The following is a 16903-nucleotide window of genomic DNA, read 5'->3' on the forward strand; positions in this document are numbered from 1 at the left end:
TTCTCGTTGTCAACAGGCTTTTGAAGATGCAAAGAGGTTGCTTACCTCAACTCCGGTGCTGGCTGCTCCTCGTGTGGATGCTAGTCATGTGGGGGCAGGTGCAGTTTTGCTGCAAGCAAATGTGTCTGGTGTTGAGATGCCTGTTAGTTTCTTTTCCAAAAAGTTTAACCATTATCAGTTGAACTACTCTGTCATTCAAAAAGAGGCGCTAGCACTCATATGGGCGCTACAACACTTCGAGGTGTATGTTGGGTTGGGAGTAGTACCTATTGTGGTCTACACCGACCATAACCCTCTCACCTTTTTGAGGTCCATGATGTGTCCTAATCAGAGGATAATGAGATGGTGTTTATTTTTTACAAGCATTCCATCTCGATGTGCGGCACATCCGGGGGACGGATAATGTCGTTGCTGATGCGCTCTCTCGTGTGCCCTGTTCCTGAATGTCCACGTGACCACTGTTATTTTGTGTTTGGTATTGTCCTGTTCTGTTGCTCCTGTCTGTTCCCTTCTGGTCTCGTTTTCTTATTTCCTCTTAAAGGTTGCTTCCTGTCCGCAAGGGTTGCTGAGGTCTGGGCAGGACGAGGTTGGCCTGGGCAAGTGGAAGTGTGAACACTCATCAATTTGAGATGCAGAGGCTGGGTCAATTTTATTTGTGTGACTGGTAGGGTGTTCCGGGGTCCTTGTTGGTCACCGGTTTTATGGGGGGGGGGGGGGGTGACGACCCTCCCACTCTGTCTGCCGAATTCTTTCTCTTTGCTCTTGTTAATCTTAATAGGATGTCGGTGGGCGGAGCCGGGAGGTTCGTCAGCAAAATGGGACACCCCTGGGCTTGGGTGTGTCCCAGGATAAATGCACCCCTTCCGCGTTCATTGAGGAGACTCTCCATGCAGACACTGATAGATTTTGGTTTTGGCATTTTATTTGGCTGTTTTTGTTTGTTTGCGTTGGCACCTTTCAACACCCCTCCTTATCACCTTTATGCATGCAACCACTCACTTACACTACTGATTACACACACACCATTGTTAATTGTATTTAGTTTACTTTAGTTAATAAATATATTTTGTTATTCCTTATCTCCCTTTTTTGTTATGAACTTTGAGCCAGTTCGTGACATTATACTTGCGTACTATTGTTTGTACAGATGAACATGGTACCTTCAGGCGTTTGGAAATTGCACCCAAGGATGAACCAGACTTGTGGAAGTCTACAATTTTTTTCCCTGAGGTCCTGGCTGATTTATTTAGATTTTTCAATGATGTCAAGCAAAGAGGCACTGTTTGAAGGTAGGCCTTGAAATACATCCACAGGTACACCTCCAATTGACTCAAATGATGTCATTTAGCCTATGACATAATTTTCTGGAATTTTTCAAGCTGTTTAAAGGCACAGTCAACTTAATGTAAGTAAACTTCTGACCTACTGGAATTGTGATACAGAGAATTATAAGTGAAATAATCTGTTTGTAAACAATTGTTGGAAAAATTACTTGTGTCATGCACACAGTAGATGTCCTAACCAACTTGCCAAAACTATAGTTTGTTAACAAGAAATTTGTGGAGTGGTTGAAAAGCGAGTTTTAATGACGCCAACCTAAGTGTATGTGAACTTCCGACTTCAACTGTATGTAACGGATTACATGAAATCCGTTAATCCCCAACCCTGGACTAAACATATTAAATGTAAATCCGGGACACTCCAATTAGTATATGTTTTGTATGGTATGTATCTGGTTGGAACCAAAATTATTTACCAACCGTCTCGTTATGAAGCATTTTTTAAATGTTTTTTTCTGTTCCGCTGTTCTGACCAGAAAAATAAAGAGTGGTTTATATCGTTCTTTTCTGTTCCTTTTAAAATCAAAAATATACTCTTGTTAAAAAAAAAAAAATTGCTAGAAATTACTAAGGAGCGGGCAAGCTATTTGCATGCATTGGACAGACAAGTGTACGGCGCGAGATGCAACTGAAATGTTGCAGGTGGGTAGAGAGCGTGAGGGTGGAAGAGGCTTGGCTTGAAGCGCTGGGCATCTTGTTTGCATTATTTGAATTAGGCCAACATAATTATACCTACGGAGGAGTGTCTTCTATGAAGGAACTTTGAATGTCTTTGAACTTCAGAGTTGCCTTAACGTTGGACCAGAGAAGCTAGCTAACAAGCTTGTGTGTGCAGAGCGGTGCCAGAATTAAAATAAAAACACCTTTTTAAACCTTTTTGTAGTCAATAAATCCAATGTGAAACGTATTAACTAGAATCCTTAACTAGCATTGAAAAGGTTAATCCATTCTTCTCCAATAAAAAACTCTCCCTAATTTCTGAATCATGCTGGTAACATCAGTAGGCTACTAGACTATGCTTCGGAGGGGGAGAGGCGGGTTGCCTATACACGCACAGGCAAATATTTTCAGCTGGCAGGCATACACTGGAATACATTTCTGAGTGACAGAGTGAGGGCTTTGCAAAGGCATTTTTTGTGGGACTGGAAAAAAATGCCCAGAATATAAAAATGTCATTAACCGGTTCCCGTGCATTTAAAATAATGGTTCTGTTCCTAAACAGTATAGATCACTTTTGTTCACGGTTCTGATTCTGTTCCTCAAAACATTTAGTTAATTTCCAGTTTTCGGTTCTGTTCCCTGAACCGGTTCCAACCCCTGGTATGTATTAATTTGTGGATGTCCATCATTCATTTTGTATGATATGTTACAAATTGCAATAAGTTACAAATTTGCAAAATGTAGGACATTGTAGTGACCCTGGTTGGCGTAGCGGTCTAAGGCACTGCATCGAATCCAGCCTGGTTCGAATCCAGGCTGTATCACATCCGGCTGTGATTGGGAGTCCCATAGGGTGACGCACAATTGGCCCAGCGTCATCCGGGTTTGGCTGGGATGAGTTGAAGTCGGAAGTTTACATACACTTAGGTTGGAGTAATTAAAACTGTTTTTTCAACCACTCCACAATTTTTTTGTTAACAAACTATAGTTTTGGCAAGTCGGTTAGGACATCTACTGTGTGCATGACAAGTAATTTTTCCAACAATTGTTTACAGACAGATTATTTCACTTATAATTCACTGTATCACAATTCCAGTTGGTCAGAAGTTTACATACACTAAGTTGACTGTGCCTTTTAAACAGCTTGGAAAATTCCAGAAAATGATGTCATGGCTTTAAAAGCTTCTGATAGGCTAATTGACATCATTTGAGTCAATTGGAGGTGTACCTGTGGATACCTCCCGGGTGGCGCAGTGGTCTTGGGCACTGCATCGCAGTGCTAGCTGCGCCACCAGAGTCTCTGGGTTCGCGCCCAGGCTGGGCTGGGTTTGCGCCCAGGCTCTGTCGCAGCAGGCCGCAAACGGGAGGTCCGTGGGGCGACGCACAATTGGTATAGCGTCGTCCGGGTTAGGGAGGGTTTGGCCGGTAGGGATATCCTTGTCTAAGTATGTAAAAAAAAAAAAAAATGTCATAAAATGAATGCACTCTACTGTAAGTCGCTCTGGATAAGAGCGTCTGCTAAATGACTAAAATGTAAATGTAAATGGATGTATTTCAAGGCCTACCTTCAGACTCAGTGCCTCTTTGCTTGACATCATTGAAAAATTTAAAGAAATCAGCCAAGACCTCCAAAAAAAAATTATAGACCTCCACAAGTCTGGTTCATCCTTGGGAGCAATTTCCAAACGCCTGACGGTACCACGTTCATCTGTACAAACAATAGTGCGTATAAACACCATGGGACCACACAGCCGTCATACCGCTCAGGAAGGAGACGCCTTCTGTCTCCTAGAGATGAACGTACTTTGTTGCGAAAAGTGCAAATCAATCCCAGAACAACAGCAAAGAACCTTGTGAAGATGCTGGAGGAAACAGGTACAAAAGTATCTATATCCACAGTAAAACGAGTCCTATATCGACATAACCTGAAAGGCCGCTCAGCAAGGAAGAAGCCCCTGCTCCAAAACCGCCATTAAAAAGCCAGACTACAGTTTGCAACTGCACATGGGGACAAAGATTGTACTTTTTGGAGAAATGTCCTCTGGTCTGATGAAACCAAAATAGAACTGTTTGGCCATAATGACCATCGCTATGTTTGGAGGAAAAAGGGGGAGGATTGCAAGCCGAAGAACACCATCCCAACCGTGAAGCACGGGGGTGGCAGCATCATGTTGTGGGTGTGCTTTGCTGCAGGACGGATTGGTGCACTTCACAAAATAGATGGCATCGTGAGGCAGGAAAAGTATGTGGATATATTGAAGCAACATCTCAAGACATCAGTCAGGAAGTTAAAGATTGGTTGCAAATGGGTCTTCCAAATGGACAATGACCCCAAGCATACTTCCAAAGTTGTGGCAAAATGGCTTAAGGACAACAAAGTCCAGGTATTGGAGTGGCCATCACAAAGCCCTGACCTCAATCCTATAGAAAATGTGTGGGCAGAACTGAAAAAGCGTGTGCGAGCAAGGAGGCCTGCAAACCTGACTCAGTTACACCAGCTCTGTCAGGAGGAATGGGCCAAAATTCACCCAACTTATTATGGGAAGCTTGTGGAAGGCTACCCGAAACATTTGACCCAAGTTAAACAATTTAAAGGCAATGCTACTAAATACTATTTGAGTGTATGTAAACTTCTGACCCACTGGGAATGTGATGAAAGAAATAAAAGCTGAAATAAATCATTCTCTCTTCTATTATTCTGACATTTCACATTCTTAAAATAAAGTCGTGATCCTAACTGACCTAAGACAGGGAATTTTTACTAGGATTAAATGTCAGGAATTGTGAAAAACTGAGTTTAAATGTATTTAGCTAAAGTGTATTTAAACTTCCGACTTCAACTGTAGGCAGTCATTGTAAATAAGAATTTGTTCTTAACTGACTTGCCTAGTTAAATAAAGGTTACATTTTAAAAAAGTAAAAACATTTTAAAATGCAGATAGTAACTGCCTGTCACGAATCCCGCTTCCTGAGTCTGTTTTTGCCTGTGTTCTGTCCTGGAGTGTTTTTTCCGGTGTCCTGGAACGCACCCTGTCTGGTTGCCGGGCGACGTAGCTAGTTGGAAGATCTCTGAGTACCTGCACCTGTATCCCATCAGCCATCTGCACACCTGGTCCTGATCATCACCCTTCCACTTCATAAGCACTGACCTGACATCCATTCCCTGCCGGATCGTTAGCCATGAACAGTATGTTGTGCCAGTGTATCAGCCTCCAGTTTGATAGAGTTTGTTTTGTTGTTTTGTACGTCTTGCTTGCCTTGAACTCACCTCTGTTTTTTCTGTCACAGTCATTCACCCGAAACACTCATCTCATCCCTACCTGGTCGTCGGTGACTTCAGTTACTTCATTGGATCTGCCTATTCAATCCCATCAACTCACCTCCGCTGCCCGCTCCGTCACTTGGATTTTTCTATCACTACATTCAAACTTGTAAATAAATACTCACCTTCGTCTTACTCTCCTTGTCCTGGTCTGCTTCTGGGTTCAACTTTAGTAGAAGCGTGACACTGCCACTCGAGCATGCTTTTGTGGCACAGTCGATGGCTCGGTGGGCTTCGGGCCAGAAGGTTGAGGGTTTCAAGCCATGCTCCCTGCCCGTTTCATTGCATTGGTGTCGGAAGTGAAAATGATCGGACCTCGCATCCATGACCGTGCGTGTGCTTAGCCGGTGAGCGCGTTCCTGTAAGACAGCGTCCTGTGAGTTCTAGCGTGAGGACACACTCTTTGAAAGGAGGGAGTTGTGTAGTGACCCTGGTTTATAAGCGCAGATATCAAATCTGCCACTCGAGCATGCTTTTGTGGCACAGTCGATGGTGCACTGTGCCTTGGGCCAGAAGGTTGAGGGTTCAAGCCGCACGCCTTTCCTGTTTCATTACAATATGTATGGATTCCAATTTGTTGTGGCTAACGTTAGCTAGGTGGCTAGTGTTAGCAAGGTTAGGGTTAAGGTTAGGAGTTCGCTATCCCTTCCCCTAACCCTTTAACCTAACATGCTAAAAAGTAGTATGTCGTTGCTAAACGTTGTCCATGATGAGATTTGAACACACAACCTTTGGGTCGCTAGATGTTTGCATTATACCAACCACTCTTGTTTCTTCTGTTTTATGTAACCATACTAAACATATCATACTAATTTAAGTGTCTCAGATTTATATTTACTATGTTACGTCTAGTCTGAGACCAGGCTGCAAAAATCTAAAAATTATGGATAGAGGATTTTTTCCCCCACATTTGGACAGTGAGGAAATATAACACATTTTCAATGCAGCCATTCGCACCTGTTGAAAACCGAATAAGGCCTGGAAAAGTCTAAACGGAATCCTTGGTATGTCCCAACTCTGACATTACCATGTTGAAATTGAAACGGGATAGGTGTTTAAAGCTGCAATATTTAACTTTTTGGGCTACCCGACCAAATTCACATAAATGTGAGTTATAGATCTGTCATTTTCATTGAAAGCAAGAAGTGGTAGATATGTTCTATGTGCGCTATTTCTATGCTTCCCATGCTTAAGTTTTCCTTTTGCATATTTTCCTTTTGGTTTTGTACACCCAGCTTCAAACAGCTGTAAATACAAAATTTGTGGTTATTGAAAATATATTTCACAGTGGATTAGATGATACAGTGATTCTCTACACCATTGCTTGTTTTGTCACAAACAAAAATTAGATTAACTATTGAATTTTAGTAACCTGGAAATGGCAGAGCGATTTCTGCATATTGCACCTTTTAAGGTTAGGTGTAGGGACCCAATATCCCAAGGATATAACCAATGCAGGGGTGTGAAGTACTTTAAATAAAAAATACCTTAAAGTACTACTTAAGTAGTTTGGGGGGGGTATCTGCACTTTATTATTTGTATTTTTGACAACATTTACTTCACTACATTCCTAAAGAACATAATGTACTTTTTACTCCATACATTTTCCTTGACACCCAAAAGTACTAGTTACATTTTGAATGCTTAGAAGGACATAAAATGGTCCAATTCACACACTTATCAAGAGAACCTCCATTGTCATCCCTACAGCCTATATATGTTCTGTCGGACTCACTAAAGACATATGCTTCGTTTGTAAATGATGTCTGAGTGTTGGCGTGTGCCCTTGGCTATCCGTACATTTAGAAAACAATAACATTGTGTCATCTGGTTTGCTTAATATAAGGAATTTAAAATGATTCATACTTTTAGGCTATGTTTGATACTTAAGTATATTTAAAACCAAATACTTTTAGACTTTTAGTAATGAATGACAATTGTGTACTTTTTCCACCAATGCGGCTCCCGAGGCTAAAATCAGGGCAGAATTAGTTTTGACAACCTCTGCAGTAGATGGATGTTTGATCCAGACCAACCCAGACTTCTCGACTCCTTTGCAGGGGATCCAGACCAACCCAGACTCTTTAAATGGTTTCCACTAGTTACCACAGCACAGTCAAAATTGGCTATTGTGGGGTTTTATAAGGTTTTTTGACATGCTTAACTAACTATAAGCTAGTAGGACTTCTTATGCATTAAAGTTTGAATTACTGACTCATGTGAACCTGCATTTTCCATTGTTCTCACTCTTACCAGTGATCTGTCTAACCATGAGGCCACAGCCTGAAATATGTGTGTGTGTATGAAATATGTGTGTGTATGCAACAAATGTATCAGCAGTGTGAAATGTGTGTGTGTTAAAAAGGGCGCTGTGGGCGCTGTACTGTGTGACCGAGACTGTGCTAATCTTAGAGAGACACAGGAGGGGGTGAATCAGGAGACTGCTGACTGTGGTGTACAATGGACAATAACAGATCAACTATACACACGAAGAACATATGTGAGGTTCTGAGTTATGCACTATAACCCAATACCATAACACACGTGATTGAATATTAGCAACTGTATTATTTGTGATTGAATAGTATAACAAACGTGATTAGCAACTGTATTAAATGTGATTGGATATTGACAAACTGTTGGCCTGGGTGTCTGGGTGTGTGTGCTGGAAGTAACAGTTAGCCCCAGATAAGAGTGCTGGGAAGCTGTAGTTAGCCTTGAGCGAGAACAGTGGACATTGTATACAGGTGCAAATATCTCAGACAATGTTACAAAACTGTCTGACCCCAGTCTCTGGGGTGAGGGAGCGTAATCTACACAGCAACAGCGACGGGACACCAGAGTGCGCAAAGGGGCTGGGACCAGTTTATGTGCCAACACCAACGATAGGCTGGGTGAGTCTAAACCACGCCCAGTCTCTACTCTGACAGGCCGGCTCGGAAGTGGGAACTAATCTCTGTCACGAGTATAATATACTATCTTTGTCAGGAACAAATCAGTTCTCTGTCTTATCCTGCGTGATGAAACATTGAACCCGTATATACGAAAAATGTATTTGCCATTTATTAACTTTTGAATTAAACAATTATTTTAACCAAGTTCAGGTGTGATATTGTTCCTATCTCAGTTGAACTTTCGCAACCCTAACACTATATTGTAAAAAATGTATGAAAACCAAAAGTCGTTTTTTGGTCTTAATTTAAGGTTAAGGATAGGCATACGGATAGCAGTGTGGATAAGGTTAGGTTTAAAATAACATTTTAATAGGCGGGGTTTATGACTGTGGCAACCCCTTAGCAGGTGTACTGTCACGTGCCTTTGAACTAATTTAGAATTCTGCAGCATCACCATTGAACACAGACCCAACGGAAGCGGAGTCCACAAAATAGTAAACATTAAGAAAGCAATAACTGCAGAACAGATAACAGAATGGTTTACATTGGGCACCCAATTTGCTAACATTAGAATCACAGATGAACCTCCAAAAAAAGTAAAGTCGGAGGAGTCATCAAGACCGAGGTAAGTAAACTGGCTAGCTAGCTAAATGTAGAATTGAATTGCCCGCTAAACTGTACATGTTCCCTTGCACTGTAGCACACTAGCTAATTTACCAGACTGGAACTTTATACTTTTGTGTTAGCTAGCTACATTGCTACTTGCCTGACAATCAGACTGATACCTCTGCTCTGGTTCAGTCTGAGATTAATGCTGTACATACGTTTGGAAATGTCTTCTCATAAGATAGAATGTTGAATAATATTTTATTTTAACGTACTTTACCGGTTGTCCGTGCAGTTTGTCCTTTTGCAGGTAGGAATGTGAGACAATATATCCACCTACAAGTAAAACTACATCAACTTTTCAAAACGCTTGTACACACTTGCAGGTACACACTTGCACGAGCTCGTTAAGTATGCATACGTTTGTTTATTTTCATATTGTGCGCATGCTTCGGGTGATATAAATCTGAACGCACAGAGTTTTGTAAAGTTGACGTAATTATACTTTCCTGTGGATATATTGTCTCATATTCCTACCTGCAAAATGACCAGCCTCACGGACAACCGGTAAAGTATTATTTTATTCAACATTCTTGCTTGTAGAGGTAACGAGAGGAAACTTTCCTGACCCAAACGATAATTTCTCACTGATGTAGAATTCTACGCGATTCAACATCGAATCGTCAGGCTACATAGCTACCTACATAATTTTCAAGAAATACTGTATTAACTAGCAAAAATGTTATGATTTACTAACACAGTAAACAATACTTTACAAAAATATAAACGCAACAATTTCAAAGATTTTACTGAGTTTACAGTTCATGTAAGGAAATCAATCAATTAAAATAAATTCATTAGGCCCTAATCTATGGATTTCACATGACTGGGAACGGTGCAGCCATAGGTGTGTATGGTAGGGTATAGGCCCACTCACTTGGCAGCCAGGTCCAGCCAATCATAATTCGTTTTTCCCCACAAAAGGGCTTTATTACAGACAAATACTCCTCCCACAGGTGAAGCAGACTGATATGGAGGTCCTGGGCTGTGCGTGGTTACATGTGGTCTGCTGTTGTGAGGCCTGTTGGATGTACAGCCAAATTCTCTAAAATGATATTGGAGGCAGCTTATCGTAGAGAAATGAACATTAAATGAACTGTCAACAGCTCTGGTGGACATCTTGCAGTCAGCATGCCAATTTGCACGCCCCCTCAACTTCAGATATCTGTGGTGTTGTGACAAAACTGCACGTTTTAAAGTGGTGTTTTATTGTCCCCAGCACAAGGGGCACCTGTGCAATGATCATGCTGTTTAATCAGTTTCTTGATATGCCACAACTGTCAGGTGGATGGATTATTGTTATGCCAGAATAAGCCTTCACAAAACACAGCCCTTATTTTAAGTGTTTCTAAAATCCCCTATGGGAAAAATGAATGGTGGAAAAACAATAGGAATATTTCCTTGTTTGACCGGTATGTTTTATGGGTATTATGACTGATACTGTGGTACTCTGTAGCCAGGTGCCAAAATATCTAAGCTAGAGGTCGACCGATTATGATTTTTCAACGCAGATACCGATTATTGGAGGACCAAAAAAATCCGATAATGATTAATTGGCCGATTTAATAAAATAAATATATAAAAAATAATGTATTTGTAATAATGACAAATACACTAATACTGAATGAACACTTATTTTAACTTAATATAATACATCAATAAAATCAATTTAACCTCAAATAAATAATGAAACATGTTCAATGTGGTTTAAATAATGCAAAAACAAAGTGTTGGAGAAGAAAGTAAAAGTGCAATATGTGCCATGTAAGAAAGCTAACGTTTAAGTTCCTTGCTCAACATATGAACGCTGGTGGTTCCTTTTAACATGAGTCTTCAAAATTCCCAGGTAAGAAGTTTTAGGTTGTAGTTATTATAGGACTATTTCTCTCTATACCATTTGTATTTCATTAACCTTTGACTATTGGATGTTCTTATAGGCACTTTAGTATTGCCAGTGTAACAGTATAGCTTCCGTCCCTCTCCTCGCTCCTACCTGGGCTCGAACTAGGAACACATCGACAACAGCCACCCTCGAAGCAGCGTTACCCATGCAGAGCAAGGGGAACAACCACTCCAAGTCTCAGAGAGAGTGACGTTTGAAACGCTATTAGCGCGCACCCCGCTAACTAGCTAGCCATTTTACATCGGTTACACCAGCCTAATCTCGAGAGTTGATAGGCTTGAAGTCATAAACAGCGCAGTGCTTGAAGCACAACGAAGAGCTGCTGGCAAAACGCACTAAAGTGTTGTTTGAATGAATGCTTACGAGCCTGCTGCTGCCTACCACCGCTCAGTCAGACTGCTCTATCAAATCATAGACCCTAGTTATAACATAATAACACACAGAAATACGAGCCTTAGGTCATTAATATGGTCGATATCCGTAAACTATCATCTCGAAAACAAGACGTTTATTCTTTCAGTGAAATACGGAACCGTTCCGTATTTTATCTAACGGGTGGCATCCGTAAGTCTAAATATTCCTGTTACATTGCACAACCTTCAATGTTATGTCATAATTACGTAAAATTCTGGCAAATTAGGCGGCCCAACCTGTTGCATATACACTGACTCTGCGTGCAATGAACTCAAGAGAAGTGACACAATTTCACCTGGTTAATATTGCCTGCTAACCTGGATTTCTTTTAGCTAAATATGCAGGTTTAAAAATATATACTTCTGTGTATTGATTTTAAGAAAGGCATTGATGTTTATGGTTAGGTACACATTGGAGCAAGGATACGCACCTCATCGATTATATGCAACGCAGGACACGCTAGATAAACTAGTAATATCATCAACCATGTGTAGTTAACTAGTGATTATGATTGATTGTTTTTTTATAAGATAAGTTTAATGCTAGCTAGCAATTTACCTTGGCTTACTGCATTCGCGTAACAGGCAGGCTCCTCGTGGAGTGCAATGTAATCAGGTGGTTAGAGCGTTGGACTAGTTAACTCTAAGGTTGCAGGATTGAATCCCCCAAACTGACAAGGTAAAAATCTGTCGTTCTGCCCCTGAACGAGGCAGTTAACCCACCGTTCCTAGGCCGTCATTGAAAATAAGAATGTGTTCTTTAACTGACTTGCCTAGTTAAATAAAGATTAAATAAAGGTATAAAAAAAAATCGGACACCAAATCGGTGTCCAAAAATACCGGTTTCCGATTGTTATAACTTGAAATCGGCCCTAATTAATCGGCCATTCGGTCGACCTCTAGTCTAATACGGGTTGACTTGTCAGTGCAAATGAAGTAGGCTCGCTAGTAGACAAGCCTATTGTAGTAGCTAGTATTGAGATGCACCCCTAGTTCAGGTAGATAGCAGTATACATTGTTGCATGTCTGAATCTGTCCCCAAGTGTTTGTCCCGTGCAAGATTGTGTTGCAGTTCATACATTTAAATGAATAAATCTAACATTTTATGCACATTTTGGGGTGGGATTACAACTCTTTCAGGCATGACATAACAAGGATAGAAGGTAAGCATGGTCATGAGTTGGGGACTACTTTACCACCCTGCCTCTTCTCACAGCATGGTACTGTAGGCCTCTGTGGAGTTGTGTGGCACTGGGTGGTGGTAGTAGTAGGGAAGGTCCCAGTCCCTATGGGCAGTGAAAGGACTAGAGCCTCTCGTAGTACGGTCCACATATCCAGAGATGGTTGGGATCTCCTCTCTCGGGGGCTCACCACAGTCCGGCACGGTGGGTGTGACAAAGCCCTGCTTCATTTGGTATCGGTTGGTCCAGGCCTCCATTGGCCCAAGCAGTGCTGGCTGCGGCAGATGCTCCTCCTCTTCTTCCCCTTCCTCTTTGTTGAGGAAGTCTCTCAACACCTGCTTGAAGACGTACACCAGCTCCCAGGGCAGGATGTTGTTGCTGGCCAGCACCTCGCGGAACCTGAGAATGGGATAGAGGGATATAGTGGGTTAATAAACTCTTTAACCCAAACTGCATTATCCACAATAATGAGGCCATTTGGGAGAAGCTGTTTTGGCTTTCAATTATCCATTAGGCCTAGTTGACAAGTTATGCTGATAACGATGTAGGCTATTTCAAAGTTTCATGCATTGTGTGAGGTGACAAGGCTGAGGGCATATTTATGAGCTCACTCCAATCTAGTTGTCAGGAGGACATTTTGCAAAGAAGAAAAATGCTTGCAGTGAGTTTCCACACCGAATAATATCCCTTGAATAATTGGGTGATCTTGTTACTGTTGTAATGTGATTATGCAAACCTAGTCACACCTCAGCATTGTATGGAGCGTTCTTGGGGGGGGGGGGTGTCGAGTGTTTGTGTCACTTCCGTCAGTGGTATAACTTGGCTTTGAACAATTTCTTTGACAGCCGTGAAGCTCAACCATGTGGATGTGGTTATGCACATCTAGTTAATGAACATTCATTTTTGCAAGACCCATGGTGGATTTAAAGGTTATTTCAAGTATTATTACAAGGGTCATGATTTCTCATTTAGCTCTCCAAAAGACCAAATCTGTGTTCATACAAATGTTACCATCACTGTAAAACATTGTTGTGGGGCGTTTTTATTTTAATAGGGATATGATATTGCTGATGCAAAGTGCTTTCCCTGAGGTTGTTTTCGCTGTGCCTAGCCCCAAAGGATCCACTTCACTGTTGCATATTCACACCCCATGTTACCTACTTCTGTGACAATAACACAGTGGCTTCCCTGGCAGATTGCTCTGACCCGCTCTCCTTGAGACTCGTCTCCTTCGCCTATTGTCACCCTGGTGTGGTGGCAGTGGCTATTTCGGACACAATGTGCTTATATGAAAAGGGTACTACTGTATGAAAATGGGTGTACAATATACCTGGAGAGCACCGTGGCGGTGTGTATGGGCTGGATCTGGGCACACAAATGCTCCAACTGGAGACGCTCCGATGCGGGGATCAGCGTACGTAACCTTGGGTAGCTCTGGAGCCAGTGCGGGTATCCCACGGTGTTGTGGGCCAACCTGTGTTCCCGCTCCACCTCCCGTGCCAGGCGCTCCCTCTCCTCCACGTGCCACAGCAGCTCCCTGATCAGTGTGCAGCTGGGTAATACCCCTGTGGACTTAGCAGATGTCCCCTCATCTTGAGCCTGTTCTCCTTCAGCACGCAACCATTTCATCCAGCTGAATAGGGGCATGGCGGAGGAATACTGTGGTTACTGCAGTGAGAAAATAAAGTATTGTACATCCTGAATCAAAAGTATTGACACTGATGTTCTGTTCTCCTGAAGTCTGTTTTAACAGAACTGTTGAAAGAATTGCAATTGTATTGATTTGATCTGCACTCGTTGAAGACTTGACATGGTGGAAAGTGAGAAATTGATTACCTCCATACAAGCTGACCTCTGTCGTCATCAGTGTTCTGATAGCATTCAGTGGCATTCTCACTCTGTTGAGGAGGATGCCCAGGTGTGGGTGTGTACTGAACTCCTCAGACTGATGGTTCTCTCTGTACCTCACACCTTAGCTACACTCAGATTAGGCAGCCTGGGGTAACGGGTACTGTAGTGCTATACACCTGTCATCAATGTCTCAAAGCACAAGAAAAGTCATTTGTTTTATTAAACCTGACTGTCCTAGAAAATGTCTAAAAATAATGGGCCAAATAATTTGTGGCTATTGTCTAGATGAGTGCCATTTTATTGTTGGAACTTTCTGACCATAAATGGCAAATAGCCTATGTAGTGTGAAATGTAATTTAAAAAAATACACATGGTTGTTGGTACTTACTCTTGAATGCTGCAGTGAGGAGGCTTGAGGGAGAGAGCCAGACGTAGGCAGAGAGATCAACACGGGCACCTCAGAGTAGCATCTCCAGGACTCTGTATCCATGGGTCTGTCAGTGAAGTCTCCATTCTCTGGTTCTTACTGGACTTATAGTCCTGATCGAGAGTGGCTCATACGCTGTCTGCACTCCTCTGCTGTCTGTCTGTAAGAAATTGTCCTCTCTGTACTTGTAATTGTAATCTTCACTCGTCCCTGCTCTCCTGTCCTGTGGACTGTGTCCAGCGGAGTTACTCGGGGTTCTCCTCTGACTCAATGCTGTCTCCTTTCCTTTGGTGCTGCTTTGTTGTAAGGTCAGCTGCTTTGTTAGATGCTGAAGTGAGTGTGTGCATGTCAACCCTTGTGCATTTTTAGATGTGTGGGTGAGCTGCTCCCAGCTCTGACAGTGTGTCTGCCTGCTGTGTAGAAAGTCCTCCTCTCGCCCGGAGAGAAGCTGAGATGACTGGGACTGCTCTCTCTGCAACACTGCCCCAGGCCTGACTGGCCCAGCCACGGAATGAGAGGAGTGGGGGAGATGACAGGGAGGACGAGTAAGAGAGGAATGTTAGAAACTCAGAGGAAAGATAATTTTGGGGGGAGGGAATTCAGAAAGAAAGTAGGGGGAGAGCTATTTGATTTGACAAAGACACACTAGCATTACTCAACATTATTTACTCAGTGAAAAAGCCACATTATCACTACTAGGATGCGGCTGCCTAATATGAGTGCAACGGGGGGCGCTTTGTTTCACCTAGCTTTGATAACACCTCTTTTTCTAAGAGTGTAGTGGTGTATCTATAACCTAAAAGGGTTATTCGGCTGTCCTAGGAGAACCCTTTGAAGAACCCTGTTTTGCTTCCAAGTAGAAATAGCCCTTTTGGGTTCCATATAGAACCTTTTTCCACAGAGGGTTCTACCTGGAACCAAAAAAGGGTTGTACCTAGAACGAAAAAGGGTTATCCTATGGGGACAGCCGAAGAACCCTTTTGGAACCCTTTTTTGTAAGAGTGTACATGAACTTACAGAACTGCGTTGTCTCTCCTTGACACTTAAATGCTGATAAGTTTGGTTTTCTAAAAGAATTGGGTGGTGTGGGAGTGAATGATACATTTAGGGACAGACATAGAAGTGTACATTAGAATATAGTAGGAGAAGGCAATATGTGAGTGCATTTGCCATTCTGGTAAAAACAGGAAACCAAAGATTAGCAGATGGCCAAAGCCATATGTGCTTTAAAGTACATTTATGGAAAGAGCAGGACATCATTATGAAGATTAAATAGAGAGGAAAGGCCATAAGTGCTTAGGGTAAGATAGACATATATTAATTTTAGGACACGAGGGTCCTGCCACCATTATAATCTAATCAAGAGCGGATACAGGCGTTATTGGGCGTAAACAAGCAGGAAGCCTGAAATGAAGGATAATAGTGGCAGATGACCTAGGAGAAGTAATTTAATTAACGTATGTGATGAACCCATGTGCTGTGTGTGTGTATAAGAACAGAGCCAGTGCTTATGGAAGGGGGTCTTTCCGCGGACTGACACGACTTCTGATATGTTATATTAAAAGTCTATATTGAATTTACAAGTTCTTGTAAGAGTGTTATATTTCTGAGACGATTATCCACGACAGTGGCTGGACTGAAACACCATACAGCAATTTTCTCTTCTCGTTTGGCCAGACCAAAGAGCCATGGAATTGACATTAGTCTGAAATTTCAGTGCACAGTCAACTATCTTTTGATTTACCTGAGAATCTGTGTTTCTCTCTAGCCCTGCAAAAGCTCCCCAACAGCAGGTCAGCCCAAAGAGTGAAGGTGGGGGACTGAGGAACAAGACAGGAAAGCCTGACTTTTCTGCGAGGTGAGTTACACATTGATATAACTTTCTAATTCATTTGGCTTTCAATTGGATTCCTTTTTTCCCAAACAATTAAGAAAGTCAAATGAGCAAACCTTTTTGTGTTTCTTTCCAACTCTAGGTGTGCCTCCACCCCCATTGGCCAGTTATGACTACCCCAGCTTGCCCATCACAAAGAATAGACCGGAGGTAAAATACTTTAGTAGCCACACACGCTTTAGGTACTCCTGCCATTTCAGACCTTTTCAGGTCATAGACTTGAATAGAGATGGTCATTGGCAACAGTTCCTCAGGTCGTAACTCCATTCAAGGTTTTACTGTGCTTCAGATGAGCACTGATTCTATCTGATGGAGCCATACGTGCAACAAGAGCAGGGACCCTAACTCACTG

At 42.2% G+C, this 16903-nt stretch overlaps 1 protein-coding gene and 1 pseudogene across 1 annotated transcript; one reads left to right on the plus strand and one right to left on the minus strand.

Annotated features, from left to right (window-relative positions):
• Nucleotides 1-8650: 8650 nt before the first annotated feature.
• Nucleotides 8651-16903, plus strand: part of LOC129813356 (ATP-dependent RNA helicase TDRD9-like) — a 36560-nt pseudogene continuing 28307 nt past the window's right edge.
• Nucleotides 9820-15198, minus strand: LOC129812960 (protein RD3-like). The gene is made up of 2 exons (XM_055864995.1): nt 13710-15198; nt 9820-12778 (listed from the first exon to the last, which is right to left on the minus strand). The coding sequence occupies exons 1-2, from the start codon at nt 14024-14026 to the stop codon at nt 12409-12411; spliced, it is 687 nt and encodes a 228-aa protein (XP_055720970.1). The 5' UTR covers nt 14027-15198; the 3' UTR covers nt 9820-12408.

Source organism: Salvelinus fontinalis, chromosome 16 (genome assembly GCF_029448725.1).
Source record: "Salvelinus fontinalis isolate EN_2023a chromosome 16, ASM2944872v1, whole genome shotgun sequence".
In the NCBI taxonomy this organism is placed as follows: domain Eukaryota; kingdom Metazoa; phylum Chordata; class Actinopteri; order Salmoniformes; family Salmonidae; genus Salvelinus; species Salvelinus fontinalis.